This window comes from Megalobrama amblycephala, linkage group LG24 (assembly GCF_018812025.1).
Source record: "Megalobrama amblycephala isolate DHTTF-2021 linkage group LG24, ASM1881202v1, whole genome shotgun sequence".
In the NCBI taxonomy this organism is placed as follows: domain Eukaryota; kingdom Metazoa; phylum Chordata; class Actinopteri; order Cypriniformes; family Xenocyprididae; genus Megalobrama; species Megalobrama amblycephala.
This window is the reverse complement of record NC_063067.1, coordinates 10,225,605-10,245,051: the sequence shown is the minus strand read 5'-3', so window position 1 is coordinate 10,245,051 and position 19,447 is coordinate 10,225,605. Positions and strand designations below refer to the sequence as shown.

General features: G+C 33.5%; 1 protein-coding gene across 1 annotated transcript in view; it reads right to left on the bottom strand.

Moving 5' to 3' along the window:
* Positions 1 to 19,447, bottom strand: part of LOC125259851 (probable phospholipid-transporting ATPase IIA) — a 58,537-nt gene that overhangs the window by 25,946 nt on the left and 13,144 nt on the right. The window contains exons 10-19 of the mRNA XM_048177804.1: positions 17,673 to 17,749; positions 17,410 to 17,570; positions 16,938 to 17,080; positions 12,920 to 13,032; positions 11,062 to 11,271; positions 7,353 to 7,514; positions 6,246 to 6,338; positions 6,041 to 6,124; positions 1,298 to 1,468; positions 836 to 934 (exon numbers count right to left, since the gene is read on the bottom strand). Coding sequence (XP_048033761.1) covers positions 836 to 934; positions 1,298 to 1,468; positions 6,041 to 6,124; positions 6,246 to 6,338; positions 7,353 to 7,514; positions 11,062 to 11,271; positions 12,920 to 13,032; positions 16,938 to 17,080; positions 17,410 to 17,570; positions 17,673 to 17,749 — 1,313 coding nt within the window. The remainder of the gene's footprint in view (positions 1 to 835; positions 935 to 1,297; positions 1,469 to 6,040; positions 6,125 to 6,245; positions 6,339 to 7,352; positions 7,515 to 11,061; positions 11,272 to 12,919; positions 13,033 to 16,937; positions 17,081 to 17,409; positions 17,571 to 17,672; positions 17,750 to 19,447) is intronic.

Genomic DNA, 19,447 nt, shown 5'->3' with positions numbered 1-19,447 from the left:
ATTAGAATCACAATATTACTGTATTTTTGATCAAATAAATGCATCTTTAGTGAGCATAAGAGATTTACTTCAAAAACATTGAAAAGAATTTACTGACCCATAACTTTTGAACAGTAATATATGGAAGCTTGTTTCCGCCACGGAATAAAAAAATAAAGGATAATTGTGACTTTTTATCTCACAATGTTTTTCTCTCAGAATTGCATGATATAAAGTCAGAATTCCAAGTTGTAAAGTCTGAATTGCGAGATGTAAACGCGCATTTGCAAGAAAAAAATTCTGAATTGTGAGATAAAAAGTCGCAATTACTTTTTAAAAAATTTTATTCAGTGGTGGAAACAAGCTTCAAAAAGTAATATACATTTATGACTGATTGCGTCTTTGTTTTGGTCAAGGTAGTTTACAATACCGGGCAGCATTCTTTGCTCGTGGTCTCTCATTTACAGATTTTTTTTCTCCCGAAATAACATCCCAAAACATAAAGAATAACAACAAGCTCAGTCTCAAACCATTTACATTTCATTATCCTAAAAATATATGTCGTTTTCATGCTTTAAAGTGTCTCCAGAAAGATTCAGGCACCATTAAAATATCTACTATTACATAATGAAAGATTTGCAACCCTTAAATAAGCATTGCTCATTTCTCCTGCACAGAAGTTAGCCGATTAGTTTGTTTGAGGGTCTAGAGCCTTTTTCTATAGGTCAGGGTGAGAATAAGATATATTTTCTGGTGCAAGGACCTTATTGCTTAACCTGAGGTGGGGAATAATTCATTACAGAAGTGACCTATTTAAAAATAATGGTTTAAATAAAGTAGTCTGCAGAGGACTTACATTCCTGAACACGTGGATGTCCTGATTGCGGGTCACTAGATGGGCGTTCTTGGCTGTGCAGGTTGCAGTCTCTAATTTGTCCCCGGTCAACATCCAAACCTGGACAAAGAACAGTTTTCATTAAATTAGGCCTGACATTGATGTACCCAAGTGCTTGTGTTAACACGTCAACAAACAACCCTTTTTAGAAGCATACAGTGAAATTCTACATGTGACAAGACTGTAGAAATGCAACAATATAGTGTATTTGAGTCATTTCTGTGTTCCAAAGCAAGCATGAAATGATAAATCACATCTCTTTCATGGTAATTTGAGTTTTTGTCCAAACCAGTTGCAACCGCCAAGAGCGTTGCATGTCAAGACATTTTGATGAACGATTCTATTTTTGGCGCATTGTGCTACATAGCTCCGCCCACAGTGAAATCTCATTGTCTGTGCTTGTTTGTGCGTGCAGGCACTGACTTTGATGCCAGCGTTGCGCAGTATCTCCAGAGTGGGTCTGACATCGGCCTGTAGTTGGTCCTCCACTCCAGTGAGACACAAGAGCTCCATCTCCATCTCCAGACTCTCGATCACTGTGGCGACCTTCAGCGAGCGATCGTGCACGCTCAACTTGGCCTGGACGTAGCGAGCCTGCGGCACACGTGACATGATAGACACAATATAAGTAACACACATTTATTTTGTTTATTTTACATGATGTTTAGGGGCTTGTTTACTTGTAACTATCCAGCAAAAATAACATCTTGAATATTAATAATTCAATAAAAATATTGTTTTTATTTACATTTAATGCCATGATCCTTGTACATTTTGACAAATCCAGCAATCATAATCACTCACTATAACAGTCCATTACGTTGCACACAGACCTTCCTTCAGCAAGCAAATAAATGCTCTCAATAATTATACTAAATAATCTGATGTTTTTTGGAGTTAATGTGATTATATTTAGAGACAAATTTCCATTTTTATTTTTTTTGGAAAATAATGCTCCTCTTTTAAGGGAAGAAATAATATTTTATGGGCGTAACTATTAAAATAATATGTATTAATGGTGAATTAGGTAAATGTGTTTAATGCATTAACTAGATGCATTATTTATGCATAACAATAATAATTTGTTATAGCATTAATGATAATATAATAATAATAATAATAATTATTATTATTATTATTATAAACAAAAAATATTAGAAAAATTATAATTATATTTTGACAAATTTAGTACTGTCAAATCGATTAATCACGATTAATTGCATCTAACATAAAAGTTTGTAAATGTGTGTGTGTGTGTGTGTGTATATGTATGTATGTATGTATATATACACACACATACTTACAAAATTTTTATGTTAGATGCAATTAATCACAATGCAATTAATCACGATTCGTCAAATCGATTAATCACGATTAATTGCATCTAACAAAAGTTTTTATGTGTTTGTGTGTATATGTAACGTATGTATGAATATGTGTGTGTGTATATATATATATATATATATATATACACACACACACACACACACACACAGACATATTTTCTATATTTACAAACTTTTATGTTAGATGCAATTAATCATGATTAATTGATTTGACAGCACACTAGACAAAATTAATTAGTTGACATTTGTTGATGTTTTTCACATATACAGTACAGTCCAAACATTTGGAACCACTAAGATTTTTAATGTTTTTAAAAGAAGTTTCGTCTGCTCACCAAGGCTACATTTATTTAATTAAAAATACAGTAAAAAAACAGTAATATTGTGAAATATTATTACAATTTAAAATAACTGTTTTTTATTTGAATATATTTCACAAAGTAATTTATTCCTGTGATGGCAAAGCTGAATTTTCAGCATCATTACTCCAGTCTTCAGTGTCACATGATCCTTCAGAAATCATTCTAATATGCTGATCTGCTGCTCAATAAACATTTATGATTATTTTCAATGTTGAAAACAGTTGTGTACTTTTTTTTTCAGGATTCTTTGATGAATAGAAAGTTCAAAAGAACAGCATTTATCTGAAATACAAAGCTTCTGTAGCATTATACACTACCGTTCAAAAGTTTGGGGTCAGTAAGAATTTTTATTTTTATTTTTTTGAAAAGAAATTAAAGAAATGAATACTTTTATTCAGCAAGGATGCATTAAATCAATCAAAAGTGGCAGTAAAGACATTTATAATGTTACAAAAGATTAGATTTCAGATAAACACTGTTCTTTTGAACTTTCTATTCATCAAATAATCCTGAAAAAAAATATTGTACACAAATATTTTGTACAATTGTACACATTAAATGTTTGAGCAGCAGATCAGCATATTAGAATGATTTCTGAAGGATCATGTGACACTGAAGACTGGAGTAATGATGCTGAAAATTCAGCTTTGCATCACAGGAATAAATTACTTTGTGAAATATATTCAAATAGAAAACAGTTATTTTAAATTGTAATAATATTTCACAATATTACTGTTTTTACTGTATTTTTAATTAAATAAATGTAGCCTTGGTGAGCAGATGAAACTTCTTTTAAAAACATTAAAAATCTTAGTGGTTCCAAACTTTTGAACTGTACTGTATGTCTGTTCTATATTTGTCATGGTTATTAGCTAAAATTCATCTAACTCTGATCTCTAAACATTTCTCCCTGAAATCAAAGCAAACATATCAGACACATCAAATGAGAAAGTTCAGACCTGCGATACCCCAAACCAGAGGCATCGGCAGTCAAATAATCACTGTCAAAGTCACACACCCTTGCATTGACCCCTCAAAACGATGTGCCACTCTGTTGAGCGAAGCCAGAGCGCAGTTTTGAGGGCACGGCCCACAATCGCAGTGAGATAAAGACCAAACAATGTGTGCGCGAGTCACACAGGAACACACTCTCACTCGGTGACTCACACACTCGGTGAGTCACTGCCGCCCACCCGCTCACACACAATTACACACTTCAGCTCTGAGAGTGGGAATGTGGGCCTGTGAGAAGAAACAACTCTTTCTCTGTGCATGTAGGCGGGGTAACTTTCGTTTTGGGGGTGTTCCCTGTGGAAAACATGTTACATTTCTTTTTGACAATTACTGTTGACGATGGATGGTTGCTAGGAAACCCTTTAATCCGGCTAAATATAGATCAGCACCTGGATATTGTAGTTATAAACATCCAAAGGTCACTGCCTATACCAGCAGTTCTCAGGACCCTGTTTTACATTGAACACTTGACAAGAGTTCAAACACAACAAACGTGTCTTTAAAATCAAACGTGGACCTTTTTCATTTTAACATTTGCACAAAAAAATGCAAAATTATCCATATGATACAGGCTGAAAAGCTAATTTGACACGTTGCCCAAATATTTTATTGGCATAGTCATATTACCAAGCAACAGTAATATGAAACTGCACCAAAATATTTTTTATTTCAGCTCAACTGGATGCACGGCCTGATGATCAAGAACAAAAGTGTCTTTTCTCCTCTCTTTTAAAAGTTGATAAGCCTATTTATATTGCAGTCTTAATGATGCACCATAATATGGTTAAATGCATGATATTATTTGCATTTAGCATTGTTTTTCATGCTGTCCATGACCCTCACACAGACCTGTGACTCATTTTTGGGTCACAACCCAGCAGTTAATAAATCACTGGTCTATGTCTTTAAAAAAATAACAGAAATTGTGTTTCTCAGTATCTTTTAGCGGCGGCCAAAAGTGATGTCTGTCCTAGGAAAATTGACATCTTCAACCCTTTATTTAAATATTATTAAAAATGTGTTACAGATTTTGTAAGCATATTACATAGTCTTAGAGTCAATTGTTTTATCTGTTGATAACACAATGAATCATGCAAAATTGACATCATTTTTGGCCAGACTGTCATAAAAAGAAATTGTGACAGTCGTCAATGATTTGTGATTTTATGAACAAAAGAGAACCAATGAAATATTAAAAACAGATTATGTTGTAGTCGATGTATGTTATTTCATGTTTTTCATAGTAAAATAAAATTTGTAGCTGTAGTTTGCCTTTTTTTTTGCCAAATAATTTTGTTAGATAAATACTTTAAACCAAGTTTAGTGTTTTGTTCTTCCCTCATATTTAAAATGTTTAAAAAAACATCAAATATTTTCCTCAGATTTTGATGGTTTAATCAAACTTGTAGGGTCATTAAAAACAAATCCCCCCTCTGGACATCACTTTTGGCTACTGCTTTACCTCCTCAAAAGAAAGTCGAGGAAAATCAAGCTGTTAATTTAGTGCTTTTAATTACAAAAAGTGCTAAAAATTATTGCAATGAATCTCACACCCTGTCTTTATCAGAGAAAGTCAACATTGAATGTAAATAATCTGATTAAAATTTGAATTGACTGACAGCTCTAAAAAGGTGACTTATTCTGTTAAATCAAATTATTTGTCATTTGAGAGTCAAATGGCCGTCAGCCAGCAGTAACCTCCTGGTGACTGAAATGCGGCGATTGTGTCGGTAAATCAGATCTACTGCCCAGAGCAAATATGCCTATAATTTTTAATACTTTTATCATTTTATTATCATTTCAAAATTAATTATATAATTATTTTTTATTTTTATTTTATATATTATTTTTACTACTTTTATAATGCAAATAATGTAATAATGTAAATGTTTTTTTGTTTTTTTTTTAATTTTCAATTCATCAAAGAATCCTGAAAATGTATCACGGTTTCCACAATAATATGAAGCAGTACAACTGTTTTCAACATTGATAATAATAATAATAAATGTTTCTTGAGCAGCAAATCATCATATTAGAATGATTTCTGAAGGATCATGTGACACTGAAAACTGGATAATGATGCTGAAAATTCTTTGCATCACAAAAAATAAATTACATTTTAAAATATATTAAAATAGAAAACATTTATATTGTAATATTACTTCACAATATTACTGTATTTTTAATCAAATAAATGCTGCCATGATGAACATAAGAGACGTCTTTTAAAGAAATTTTTTGCACACTTGTGTACTGATATATTGCCATACACAATAAGTGGAGCATGAAGGAACTACCACATCATTTTCTTTCCATGTTTTCCCTTAAATTCTTCATATTAATACACCAATCTATTTTTCTTTAGTATAAACAAAAAAAAACCCAATTATTCCCTTATTTTATTCCATAGTGGACTTTCTAATGACTAAGCGTTGGAAACTCACCTCAAAATCTTGGTATTGTTCTTCCGTTAGGGATTTTTTGGCCACCACAAGCACCCTTAAACCTTCCCTGGCCATATTCCCGCACTGATAAAGAGGGAAGAAAACAAATTCCCAACATACAAGTCATGAAGCTTCTTGGCATTACGTCAATCTAATATAATTTTGCATGTATTTATCTGATAAAAAAAAAAACACGTCAAATTACCTCCTCCTCGAGCCAGTCGTTATACTGAACAATGCCGGCCATCACCACATCAGCACCCTTCATGTAAAACGTGATCTCTCCAGTGGATTCATCCTAACAAACATGAGCAGGATATGGTTTTTTAATAAATCATTTATCATTTATGTATAGAGTCGACACTGATGAACATGGCAGCACTAGTAATCAGGATGACACTCAATGTACCAAACGAAACAGGAAAAGATCGCAGGTAAGCGAGACAGTCTGTGCTGTTTTTTCCAAGCATTATGGGAGATTAATTCTGGCTTTCCTTGATCGTCCTTGAAGGTGTTTTAAAAGGATTCTGCAGAGGAAACCAGGTTCAGTTGCTGATTTCCTGAAACGTTGATATAGGCTTCAGTCCAGGCCAACAACAATAGCTGAGAGTTTGTTCGGGGAGAGTTAGTCATCAAGCCCAGGGCAGGGTCACAACTTTCTCAGATAACAGCCAGTCTAGTCATATCATTTTTGGGCTGATCTTCAATAATCACATTGTTTAAAAGGGTACAGTACAAACTAGATTTTCACATTTTCTGGAGCAAATGTGAGTGGTTCTTGTTTAAATGAATGGTTGCCAGGGCTTAGCTATGCGGTTTCTAAAGGCACCCACACTCTACAAGACAATCGGGCCGATTTTGGACCCGATTCTCCACTTCGGACAATCCTAGGTAAAGTCCTGATCATCTTAATGGTTCTACAGATTATCTTATCAGGTTTTTCTGTGGTGTGAGGTGTGCTAAGAGTGACAGAATCTGCGTGGAAGAACGTCAGGACCGCACCGATCTCAAATCATAAATATCCAACATGTTGAATATTTACAATCAGAAATCCTGTTGTGTGGGGGAAACCCCGAGGACGAACGCACACACACTGGAAGACACACACTTTTTCAGTAAAAAGCAGTCCGAACACCATTATCGCTTATATTTAGCATTTTTCTAATTTAATAATTTAATATTTAGACTTATTTCACTTATTTTATTCTTCCAGAGCTTCGCTTCTGCACATCAAACAGGTCATTTTATAAGTTGAGGGAGAAACACAGGGAGGGACACCTGTGTTTCTGTGTCAGGATGATCCAATACTTACTCGCACTATGATGCCCATGCGTTTGCTCTCGTAGGTAAAGGGGAAAATCTGCAGGATGGTGAAGTTCAGAATTTGTCCACTAGGTGTCCTCAGCTGCATAGAAGACTGATCTCTGCCGACCAGCGTCAGTCCGACACTCTCCGTCCACTGAACCAGAGACACCTAGTGCAAGAGAAACAGATTGAAAGAGAAAACAATATAATAAACACTTCCACGTTTGCAAACTGCTGAGTTTCATAAACAAATGTCATAAACAAACAGGAAGCAATTTGCACAGTTTCAGTCAGACTTCTTGTCTACACTGTAAGCAAATCACTTAAACGTGTCACATGCTGTTTTCTTAAACAAAAACGAAGGCAAAATCAAACACAGAACCATTTAGTTTAACATCTCGACTCGTTTCCTGCAACTGTTTTTGGACGTGTGGCGCAGAAAATGCAAGTATGCAATGGGCCACCAATTATAAGCATGTTCTCTTCTGGGAACATGTGAAGATAAAGGCAAACCAGATGCCATCCATTAGTGCGACGCTGAAGGGGGGTATTTCTGGGAGGCAGAAGTTATTGCCCAATAACTTCCAGACCAAGGGTTACAGAGAGATCAAAAAACCCGATTTCTTATGCCCTCCCTGACTAGCTGCTAATAACATATCTCACAGTATCCAGATGGGCGGACTGCTGCTGAAAAACAGCCCTCGCTGTTAGAAACCAACAAATGAGGCTTATCCAGTGTACAGAAAAAGTGATGCCACTTTGAAGCGTTTTGAGAAGAATTTGTTCAAACTATTTTTTTTTTGTGTCCAGATCTATTCATTTGAAATGAAACAATGAATGAAACGTTTAAAAAAACTTCTATGCCGAATGTTTCCGATTTCTGAATTAAAAAAAAAAAAGAAAGATAAAACTAATATTTAGGTCTTATTTTTTTAATTCAAAAACTATTTTTGTTTTAAAATATTAATATTTTAAAAACTTCCCATATTCTTTTTTTTTCTTCTTCTATAATAAAAATGTTTGATTTCTGAATTAAATAAATAAATATAAGTAAAAAATAATTGTTTTAATTTTTTTATTTTCAAAAATTATTTTTGTTTTAAAATATTAATATGTTAAAAACGTCCCATATTCATTTTTTTTTCTTCTTCTATGATAAACATTTTTAATTTCTGAATTAAAATAAAAAATTAAGTAAAAAATAATTCTGTTTTAATTTTTTATTTTCAAAAATTATTTTTGTTTTAAAATATTAATATTTTAAAAATATTATTTATTTTTATTTTTCTTCTATGATGAAAATTTTCTGAATTAAAAATACCAACCTTTTAAGTAAAAAAATATAATATATAAGTCTTATTTTTTTCTTTGAAAATTATTTTGTTTTAAAATATTAATATTTTATTTATTTATTTATATTTAATTAATTTTTATTCTGTGATGATCATTTTCAAAATTATTTCTATTTTTAATTCAGAATAAGTCAAAAATATTATTTTTTTCTGTTTTTAAAATGATTTTTGTTTTAAAATATTAATATTTTAAAATCGAATTATTTTTTTCTATGATCAACGTTTTCAATTTATGAATTAAAAATAAGGAAAAATATATAGGTCTTAATTTTTTCTTCAAAATATATTTTTGTTTTAAAATATTAATGTTTTAATTCACCAAATGAAAGACAGTGTGGTAAAGCCAACAATGCAGGAATGTTACTGGCATGTGACAAGAAAACCATAAAACAGGAAATGATATCAGAGAGAACGATAGACCCTTATGAGAGTGTCAATGTCTCTTAAAAAAAAGATCAGAAAATTTTATCTTTTTAATCTCAGGTTAGTTGTAGGTTAGTTCAGACTAACAAATGGTATTAATTGTTAGCAAAATGTTTTCAAATAAAGAAAAACTTCATTAAATTCACTTTTGGCTCCAAAAAAGTATGAAGCCACCATGAATAGAAATATTAAAAATCTAAAAACTTGGCATATGCATGCATTAAAATAGATTTCCTTTAACATCAGCAAAAAAAATCATGGCTAATAAAGAACAATCGTCTGTAAAATAATACCAGTTCGTTGTGTCATGTCGGGGCTTCATTTAGTCAGCGTCTCCTTGAACGCACATACAGTCAGTGTGCTGGCATGCAGTGGTTAAAACCAAACCAGTAATGATGCGTTTGGTGCCTACGTAACCACAGCATGGGTCAATTGATCACTGCATGCGTCACTCGCTCCTGGCCCAAATGATTTGGTTTTGGTGCCCAGAAATGATCGAAAATGAGACAGCACATCTGCAAAAGCGATCAGCTGCAGAAGTGAATATGCCAAAGGCTTGACTCATCATTTGTGAATAATTGAATACCTGTGCAGGGGAGGATGAAACATGTGCTGACTCACAAATTATTCATTTACAGTGAAATTAAGGATAACTTCAGCAAGTTAAAGAGTTATACCGCAATTATTCTTTAAATCAGAGAGCCAACGGAGGATATAGAGCTTAGTCAGAGTAGACGGCATGATTAGTTTGACAAAAATGAGGCTGTATGAGACGAAAGCACATTTAATCGGACATTTTTTCTGTAATTAATCACGATCCCTGGAGTTTTTCATATTTTTATACTGTAATAATTTCACAGTTCCTCCCCAAATGAATGCAGAAACAACTTAAAGACAGCATATTTTAAAGATTTGTTTAATGGAATCTTTTTATGAATGAAGGCCAGTATCACTGATACTAATACTGGAACTGATTTTTTTTAAAAATCATTAATTATAGACATTCAACATCACAGTATAATTGAAAGCTATCAATTTCAACATTTTTTAGGCTTTAAAAAAATAACTTTTACTTTAAGTGAACTTAAAACAGTTCTTAAAACTGTCTAATAAGTAGGAAATATACAGAAATTAAATAAAGTTATCAAACACTTTACACTTTTCTTCACTGCAAAAATGATCAATTAAATAGATATTAATCCTTATTAAAGCTGCAATTTTCTCTTTTATCTTTGTTCTTTGATTAACATTAATGACAGACATCACAGCAACTGGTTTATTAGGCTTCTGTCACTTTAAGAGCTGCCGCTAGCCAAATTATGATGTAAAAAAACGGATGCTGCATTAATTGGGTAAATATTTTTAACGCTTTAAACTGATAAAATTAATCGCATGCATTAAAGGCGTGATTTTGACAGCATTAATATAATTTTTATTAATATAATTTTAATATATATATATATATATATATATATATATATATATATTTCTTTTTTTTTTTCTTTTTTTTTTACAGTCAAACCAAAAATGTATTGAGACACCTTGAACATTTCATTCATTAATATTTCAGTTTTAATTCACTTTAGTTTAAAAAAAAATGGTAATAATATATGACAATATCTCAGAGTTAAACTGTCAGAAAAAAAATCTTAATTATGTCAGATAACACTTAAGCAAAACATGGTCAGGTTAAAGTGTTTGAATAATTTTTGGTTGCAAATTTTTTATCAATTTTACTGGTAGTCACTGTATGAAGAATTTTTGGGTATAATATGTCACAGTTTACTTTATTTTGCTATCCTCACTTACATAAGTGAACTATAGTGTCCTGCACACACTAGTAAAAATATATCAAAAATGGTTTGACTGTATATATTCTGATTTATATAAGGGTTATTTCAGCCTAAACGTCCAGTATGATCATGAATGAGACTGTGATACCTCATCTGGACTGGAGGCCTGGTAAACCCTGCAGGTGTCTTCATAGTGCTGTTCAGCTTCAGCTTGATCCGTCACACCGTTGGACTCGTATACCGGCGTCACATTGTGCACCAGTGCGATGGCCTTCACTGCCTCATGTACTCGACTGCTGATGGTCTTCCTCACTTTGGTGGCGCCTGGAGCACGAGAGGCCTGGAGGTCATGAGGGGGCTGTGGAGATCAGATTTAACACGATTGTCTACTTTGTTCAATCTAAAATGACAACAAAGGGGTGATCATTACTAATTTGTTTAACGTAACAGTTAAATATCCTGCTTGGTGACTGAAATCATTATTAAAAGGTGCATTTAGTCATTTTATAATTACACTACAATTAAAAAAATTGAGGTCATTGTTTTTTATAAATTAATACTTTTGTTCAGCAAGGATGCATTAAACTGATAAAAAGTGACAGTAAAGAAATTTATAATGCAACAAAAGATTTCTATTTCAAATAAAGTCTGTTCTTTGGAACTTTCATTCTGGAAATACGTGTATCGGTTTCCACAAAAATATGAAGCAGCACAACTGTTTTCATTATTAATTATAAACTAGAAATGTTTCTTGAGCAGCAAATCATCATATTCGAATGATTTCTGAAGGATCATGTGACACTGAAGGCTGGAGTAATGATGCTGAAAATTCAGCTTTGATCACAGGTATAAATGTTTAAGTAACTATTTTTAATAATACCTTAAATATTGATATCTAGATATCTTGGGGTCGATTCTTTCCTCTGAGCTTGTTGCAATGCATTTTAGGATTGCTTTCTCCACAAAGGAAGTATGTGATGCTGAATTTCTCAAAATGAGGTATCTCAAGCACATTTGTAAAAAATTACTAATTTCTTCATAGTTAAAAATTATTTCTAGTGTAAAGACAGTTATATAGTTCACCTATAAAGAGGCATTCTTTATCATTTTTTTGATTCTCTATGACAATAATGAGCACTTCAGGCTGACAAAATGATCAAAATGTCTCTGATTGCTAATAAACCGACCCTTGCTAATATCCTGAAAAAGGACTCATAAATGCTCCCAGATGTGTTTTATATATGAACAATTACCTTTAGCACTGAGCAACTATTTATAGAGCGCACATTTCCGAGAGCTAATGACAGAGTTTGTAAGTTCGTATATAAGCTATTGAGAGGCCGGAGTACTTGTAACCCCGGTTTCCTGCCTCAGTGACCTCTGGTGTCAAACGGACTAAACGCATCAGTGAGAGGTGAAAGGGACTCATTTTACAAGGACTTCGCTCTGTTCTCTGGACAAAAGCTAAACAATTGTGCTTTGTGATCGGCTTTTCTAAACAGGCCAGTTATACAGTGACAGGCTACATCCAAATCTGCATATTAAAGGTGGGTGGTACGACCAAAATCATATATCACAAGTAATTCCATGCCGTCAATACGATACATTTACCTTTATACATCTGATATCATTGCAAAAACTTTTTAATACATATATTGTACTCTGGATATGCTGATATATAAACAGTATGGCCCGGTTTCACAGAGAGGGCTTAGCCTTATTTCAATTAAGGTATTCAAGTATCTTTTATAAACGTACCTTAGAAAAAAAAATTACTGGTGTACATCTTGAGACAAAACGAATGGCAAGTTGCTTTCAGTTAAAACAGCTCAAACATGCATTTTAGTCTAGGACTAGCTTAAGCCTCGTCTGTGAAACCGGGGGTATATCTACAGCAGAATTGTACAAATTACTTGCATTTTGTTATTTTGTCAAAAAAGTGTGTGTATATGAATTGTGCGTAAGCAAGCATGCTCATTTTGCCATGTAGGGAATCCTGGGAATACCTGAGTGTAAGCGCTGAACACGTGACTCTGCACTTCATCCATGGAGTCCATCCCGTATGCCACAGTTCCAAGATGGAGTCGTCTGAACACCATCTCGTTCTGTGTGAGGGTCCCTGTGAAAATCATTAACATTAGAGGAGGGCAACCCATCCTGCCTAAATAAACAGATCTGCTTATATAATTACAAGTATAGTCATTTTAGCAGATGTTTTAGTAACTTTCAGTGTTGTTAAGAATTGTTTTTGTTCATTGAAATAAAGCTGAAATAATATAAAAATTTGATTACTACTAAAGTACTAAAATTACTGAAACTAAAACTGAAATAAAAATAAAATTAAAGCTAAAAAGCACAAAATTACTAAAATGAAAACTGAATATTTCAAAGTAAAATATTCAAAATATAAATAAATACTATAAATAATACTAAAATAACACTGGTTGAATTTACAGACAAAACCCCATCAAATAAAAAAAGAGATCAAATGTCTAGATCAAGGCCACAACAGTGTAATTATAACTAAAATAAAAAAATAAAAAAATGTAAAAAAATTATTTGAAATAAAATAAACATTTACTGGAATAAAATGAACAATAAAAACGTTTATTATTTAAACTAGTGAAAAGGTCCAGTGTATAATATTTAGGAGGATCTATTGACAGAAATGCAATATAATATACATAACTATGTTTTCAGTGATGTATAAAGACCTTACATAATGAACAGTTATGTTTTTATTATCTTAGAATGAGCCATTTCTATCTGCATACACCACAGATCCCCTTACGTGGAAGTCATAATTTTGCGCCGCCATGTTTCTACAGTAGCCCTAAATGAACAAACTGCTCATTGCTTGACTGGCTACTCTCTTCTGTCTCAGACGACGACATCTTTGTCCTGTGTCGGCCACCGTAGCATCTCTATGTGCTTAGAAAGGGAGGGGTGAGCGGCGGACTGAGCCTTGGTTGCAATTCGCAACCTCACCGCTAAAAGTTTATATTTCAGATATAAACACTGATGTCTACAATAGCAATTAAAACAGAGTAAATCACCTGAAAGTAACTTGATGCTTGAAATATTGTATCAATTACATTGTTAGACCAGTAAGTGGCGACAAGTGACTGTTAGAAAAACTGTCTGTTAGATAACAGTGCTTCCCACACATAGACTTTACTTGGGCGGGCCGCCCAAGTATATTTGGAGACACATTTTTGCTTTTATTATTTTTAACCTCTTATACTTTTATATCAGCGCAAGATAATGAAACCATCCGCGATCGAATAACTAGTCGTTTTGTACCTGCTCGTTATGTGTGCGTCAGAACTGTTTACTCCCGCTAACATTCAAACGGGTGCTGCATTCTACAAAGTCACAAGGCGGCGCTGTTGCGCGAGCTTCAGACTGCTTCAAAGTGATTCTCAATCAGTGAAAAGTGCAGATTTATGCCAAGCAATTGCTAATGAACTCAAGTTGATGAATTATTACAATGTCTACTTTATGGCCTTTATATAAAACGTTTTATACAGTTGTAAGAATCTGAAGGATCAGCCTGCAATAGTACAGACATTTCAAAATAAGAGTCCCTGTGTATTTCGGGCTTGTTTATAATTAAAAGTCAAGTAGTCAAAAGTCAAAGTAATTAAAAGTTTTTTCTTTTTCTTTTGGGCATTATTGGTATTTTGGTTACACAATAAATTGTATTTAATTTGATTTCCATTTAATTCATAGTAAATTATTGTAGTGTCCCCACAGGAAGAAAAGACTAAGAACATTATTTGACACATATATTATTCATTTTATAAATTTTACTAGTAAAATCTGTGTCCCATTCACTGAGAGAGACACTATATGACAGCAAGGAGAACATAGGAAAAGGATAAACATTTAAATACTGTAATTTTGCATAATTCACAATGCATAATAATGCATAATATTAGTATGTAATTGTATGCTATGTAATTAAAATTAATTTCAATAAATAAAAATACTGTTAAAAATCACATATTATTTGTTTGTCACATGTAATAGACCATTTTTGTGACGTGGGTAACAGGAGGATTTTTCGCCCGGCTACCACCGCAAGTATATATCAAACCTGTGGGAAGCACTGGATAAATGTCATTGAATCATTCATTCAAGAGATTCATTCAAAAATGCTGATTTATCCACAAATAAAACAAGTGAAGTCTTTATGAGCGAGTCATTGAATCATTCACTCAAACTGAATGAAAAAAAAAAACCTCAAATGAATTAAATATTTTTTAAATAGACTGCAGCGATTAACATTTTGTCAGAACCTCCAGTAAATTACATGTTATTTTGTTTAGTTGTCTGTTCAGAATCATGGGAGAATCGTGATCTCTGTATTAAACAAAAAACTGTGATTCTCAAATAAAAACTAATTCAAATGCTTACAATCTTTCCGTTACCAGCCCAGACTTTTTACAATTACACCACAACACATTTTGGCTGTAAAAATATATACTATATACTATTTTTAAATAGTAGACAGTATATACTGTACAGTATGCAGTACACTAGTATTCCATTTCAAACATAACCAATAACCTGTGAAAGGAAACGTCAACCCCTAACAACCTTCCCTGATCGACATGCACTTCCTGTAGCCAAAAACCTCAAACTAAACAATATTAACACTAATGGCTTGTTAATGACAAAGAGCCTCAGGTTCGTTTCCTGACACCTCTTGCGTCGGCCACTCTTAAACAGACCCTCTCGGTAGTATTTCAGTCAGGCGTCGCTGGTCTACCCCTTACATTACAATGACCTCTGACCCCCTTTATTCACTGGCTCAGTCAAGCTACATCAGCGTCCATGTGGGAAAGAGGCTGTAATTTTACAGGCGGTCAAAAGCATAAATTTGTAGGGTAGAGCTCACTGACTCTGTGTGGTAAGTGTGTGAGGATGAGAGGCTTCAGGTCATCTCTGATTTGTGGCCGTAATAAGTGGCATGTCTGCGCTCTCAGCACACAGGTTTAAGCCCCATGGCAAGAGCCTCAGCTACCTGTGAGCTACTGGGGGAAACTTTTAAAAACACTTCAACACTATCAACTCTCAAACACCAGCATAATGGTCTCATTTCTGCTTTGGTTCATTCAGAAAAGCCCTTTGCATTAAGGAACATAAATTTAACTGTCAAACTCACAACTTCCTTTTTCCTTTTCTCCCGAGTCACATAAAAATGTTCATTCTTACAATTAACTTGCCCTTATATAAAGATAACTAGACTTTCTGAAGAAAACGTGAGCGTTGCTTGCCTCTGCGAAACTCAATGCATCTCAAAAATCCACCAGTGTATGAGGGGAAAAACAGTTTTAAAGGATTAGTTCACTTTCAAATAAAATTTTCCTGATAATTTATTCACCCCCATGTCATCCAAGATGTTTTTTGAAGAAGACGAAAATGCGGTTTTGGCGGAAGTACTTGGAAGGCAATCATTTGTTTATTTAAAGCATATACATTTACATTTTTTTCAAAAATGACAGATCGTTTCGCTAGATAAGACCCTTATTCCTCGTCTGGTATCGTTTAAAGCCCTTTGAAGCTGCACTGAAACTGTAATTTTGACCTTCAACCGTTTGGAGGCCATTGAAGTCCACTATAAGGAGAATAATCCTGGAATGTTTTCATCAAAAACCGTCATTTCTTTTCGACTGAAGAAAGAAGGACATGGACATCTTGGATGACATGGGGGTGAGTAAATAATTATTATCTTGCAGCATCATCTTATCTCTGAAATGTTTACTTGCGCAAGGGAAGGACAACCTGTCACTCACATGAGATCGACCAATAGCAAACCGCATCCAATCAATTCCTCATGTACAAAATTAAGTCATTTCACTCTGATATGCATCACAATAGGAAAGAAAAGGCTATTGCAACTTCTGTTTCATGACGACTTTAAAGCTCTGTGATTACATATATGATATTCAGGCTTTGTGTAATGTCTCAAAGTTCACTGCAAGGCTTTAGTTCACTGAGCAGGAAAGGAAATCATACCAGTTTTGTCCGTGAGCAGATAAGAGATCCGGCCCAGCTGCTCTGGTATGGTGCTGGCTCGAACCACCGTCCCGGGGATTTTAGAGTCTTTCTTGATCATCCAACTGAACACCATTTTGCCCATGTCCAAATTCACACGCAAACTGGGAATATAGCATAAGGAGTACTTTTAATGAGTTTTAACATTTTTTTTAGAAGAGAGGACAGGGGATTATGGAGCAATGGGATCAGGAAACTAGATTCAAACCTGTCACCATTTGAGAACTGTTCATAGGCCAATGCACAGGTTGATATGATGCCAATATGCATTAATTTCTGGCTGATGCAACTTAATAATCATCAAATCAAGCATTACAAGACATTCGGTAAGTGAGAAAACAATGATTACAAGCGTATCTAAATGCGCTTACAAAATGCCTAGAACTGAACAAAACAGCTTTAGATCTTACAGACAATGAGAATACACTTTTACCTGATAGGGACGATGTTGGAGAAGAGCAGAAGGAAGCGGAAAATCTGGAGATACCAGCGACCAGCAAAGTGCTGCAGGGCCACCATGACCAGTGACACCACCACCAGAGCGCCAAACAGGATCTTCGTCAGACAGTTCACTTCCAGGTCAAACAGGCCAATCTGTAACAGCACATCACATACAGAATGAGTGTGACAACACAATTTCTCGGTTTTAGACTTAAGTCTAAGATTGTGTTGACTTTATGATACTGCTAATTTTACCTTATGTCTTGGGTTGGAGGTGTTCATTACACTCCGCAGCTCTTTACCGGTGTAAATCACCACCCCAACCACTGTGCCTTGGATTAGAGAACAAAACATTTCTGAGGATTATTTAACAAGCTTTTCTCAGCTTTTCAGAAGGAACTGTGCCATTTTGCACATTATAAGATGGCTGAGAATGATTAAGCCACTTTGAGATTAGGGGTGTGCGATATTGACAAAAATATTATATCTTGACATTTTCTGGGATTCTGTCGATAATGATAATTAGACAATAATTTGCTGAGTGTGCTTTTGCTGGTTTAGGCCTGTCATGGTCACTCCCGAAGCTTCATATTCTTCATTCTGTGCGGTGGTTAGTTCACGTCATTGACAGATAATCATTCATTCAAATGATTCGTTCAAACAACTGATTAAGATGGTCACTAGGAACAGTTTCCATCCACATATTTTTATGTGAATTTTGGGACATTGCACAAAAAAACAAACAAACAAAAACACTGGATGGAAACGCCAAAATGCACATAAATTCTAAAAATGTGCATGTGCTCAATTGAGTAGGCTCATTTGTTTTTATCCGATAAGAAGACATAAACTTAAACTATGATGGAAACATTTTTACCAAATAAATCCCTTGATGTGCAAAAAAAAAAACCTCATGCAACTTTCCCTCCATGTAAGATGTGATTGATGTTTTCTTGAACACACGGGATGGAAACAATGCTTTATTAGCAAATGTTTTATGCAATATTCCAGTTTTACTCATAAGTTAAATTTGCAACTTTGGATGGAAACAGCTATTGAATAATTCGTTAAACTAATTTGAATTTTATTTTTAATGCAATACAATATTTTAGTTGGAAATAAAGCAAAAGCAGAAAAAACAATATTGTGTCTAAAATGTAATTGAAAATGTAAACTTATTATTGAACTGTTTTATAGTTTTTTGTTTGTTTTTTGCAAAGCAAGTGACATACTTGCTATCAGCTGACGCATCATTAAAACAGTAATTACGATATTATTATAAACAATACATTATATACAACAATACATTTATTCCTGTGATGCAAAGCTGAATTTTCAGCATCATTACTCCAGTCTTCAGTGTCACATGATCCTTCAGAAATCATTCTAATATGATGATTTGCTGCTCAAGAAACATTTATGATTATTTTCAATGTTGAAAACAGTTGTGTACTTTTATTTTTTCAGGATTCCTTGATGAATAGAAAGTTCAAAAGAACAGCATTTATCTGAAATACAAAGCTTCTGTAGCATTATACACTACCGTTCAAAAGTTTGGGGTCAGTAAGAATTTGTATTTTTATTTTTTTGAAAAGAAATTAAAGAAATGAATACTTTTATTCAGCAAGGATGCATTAAATCAATCAAAAGTGGCAGTAAAGACATTTATAATGTTACAAAAGATTAGATTTCAGATAAACACTGTTCTTTTGAACTTTCTATTCATCAAATAATCCTGAAAAAAAATATTGTACACAAATATTTTGTACAATTGTACACATTAAATGTTTCTTGAGCAGCAGATCAGCATATTAGAATGATTTCTGAAGGATCATGTGACACTGAAGACTGGAGTAATGATGCTGAAAATTCAGCTTTGCCATCACAGGAATAAATTACTTTGTGAAATATATTCAAATAGAACACAGTTATTTTAAATTGTAATAATATTTCACAATATTACTGTTTTTTACTGTTTTTTAATTAAATAAATGTAGCCTTGGTGAGCAGATGAAACTTCTTTTAAAAAC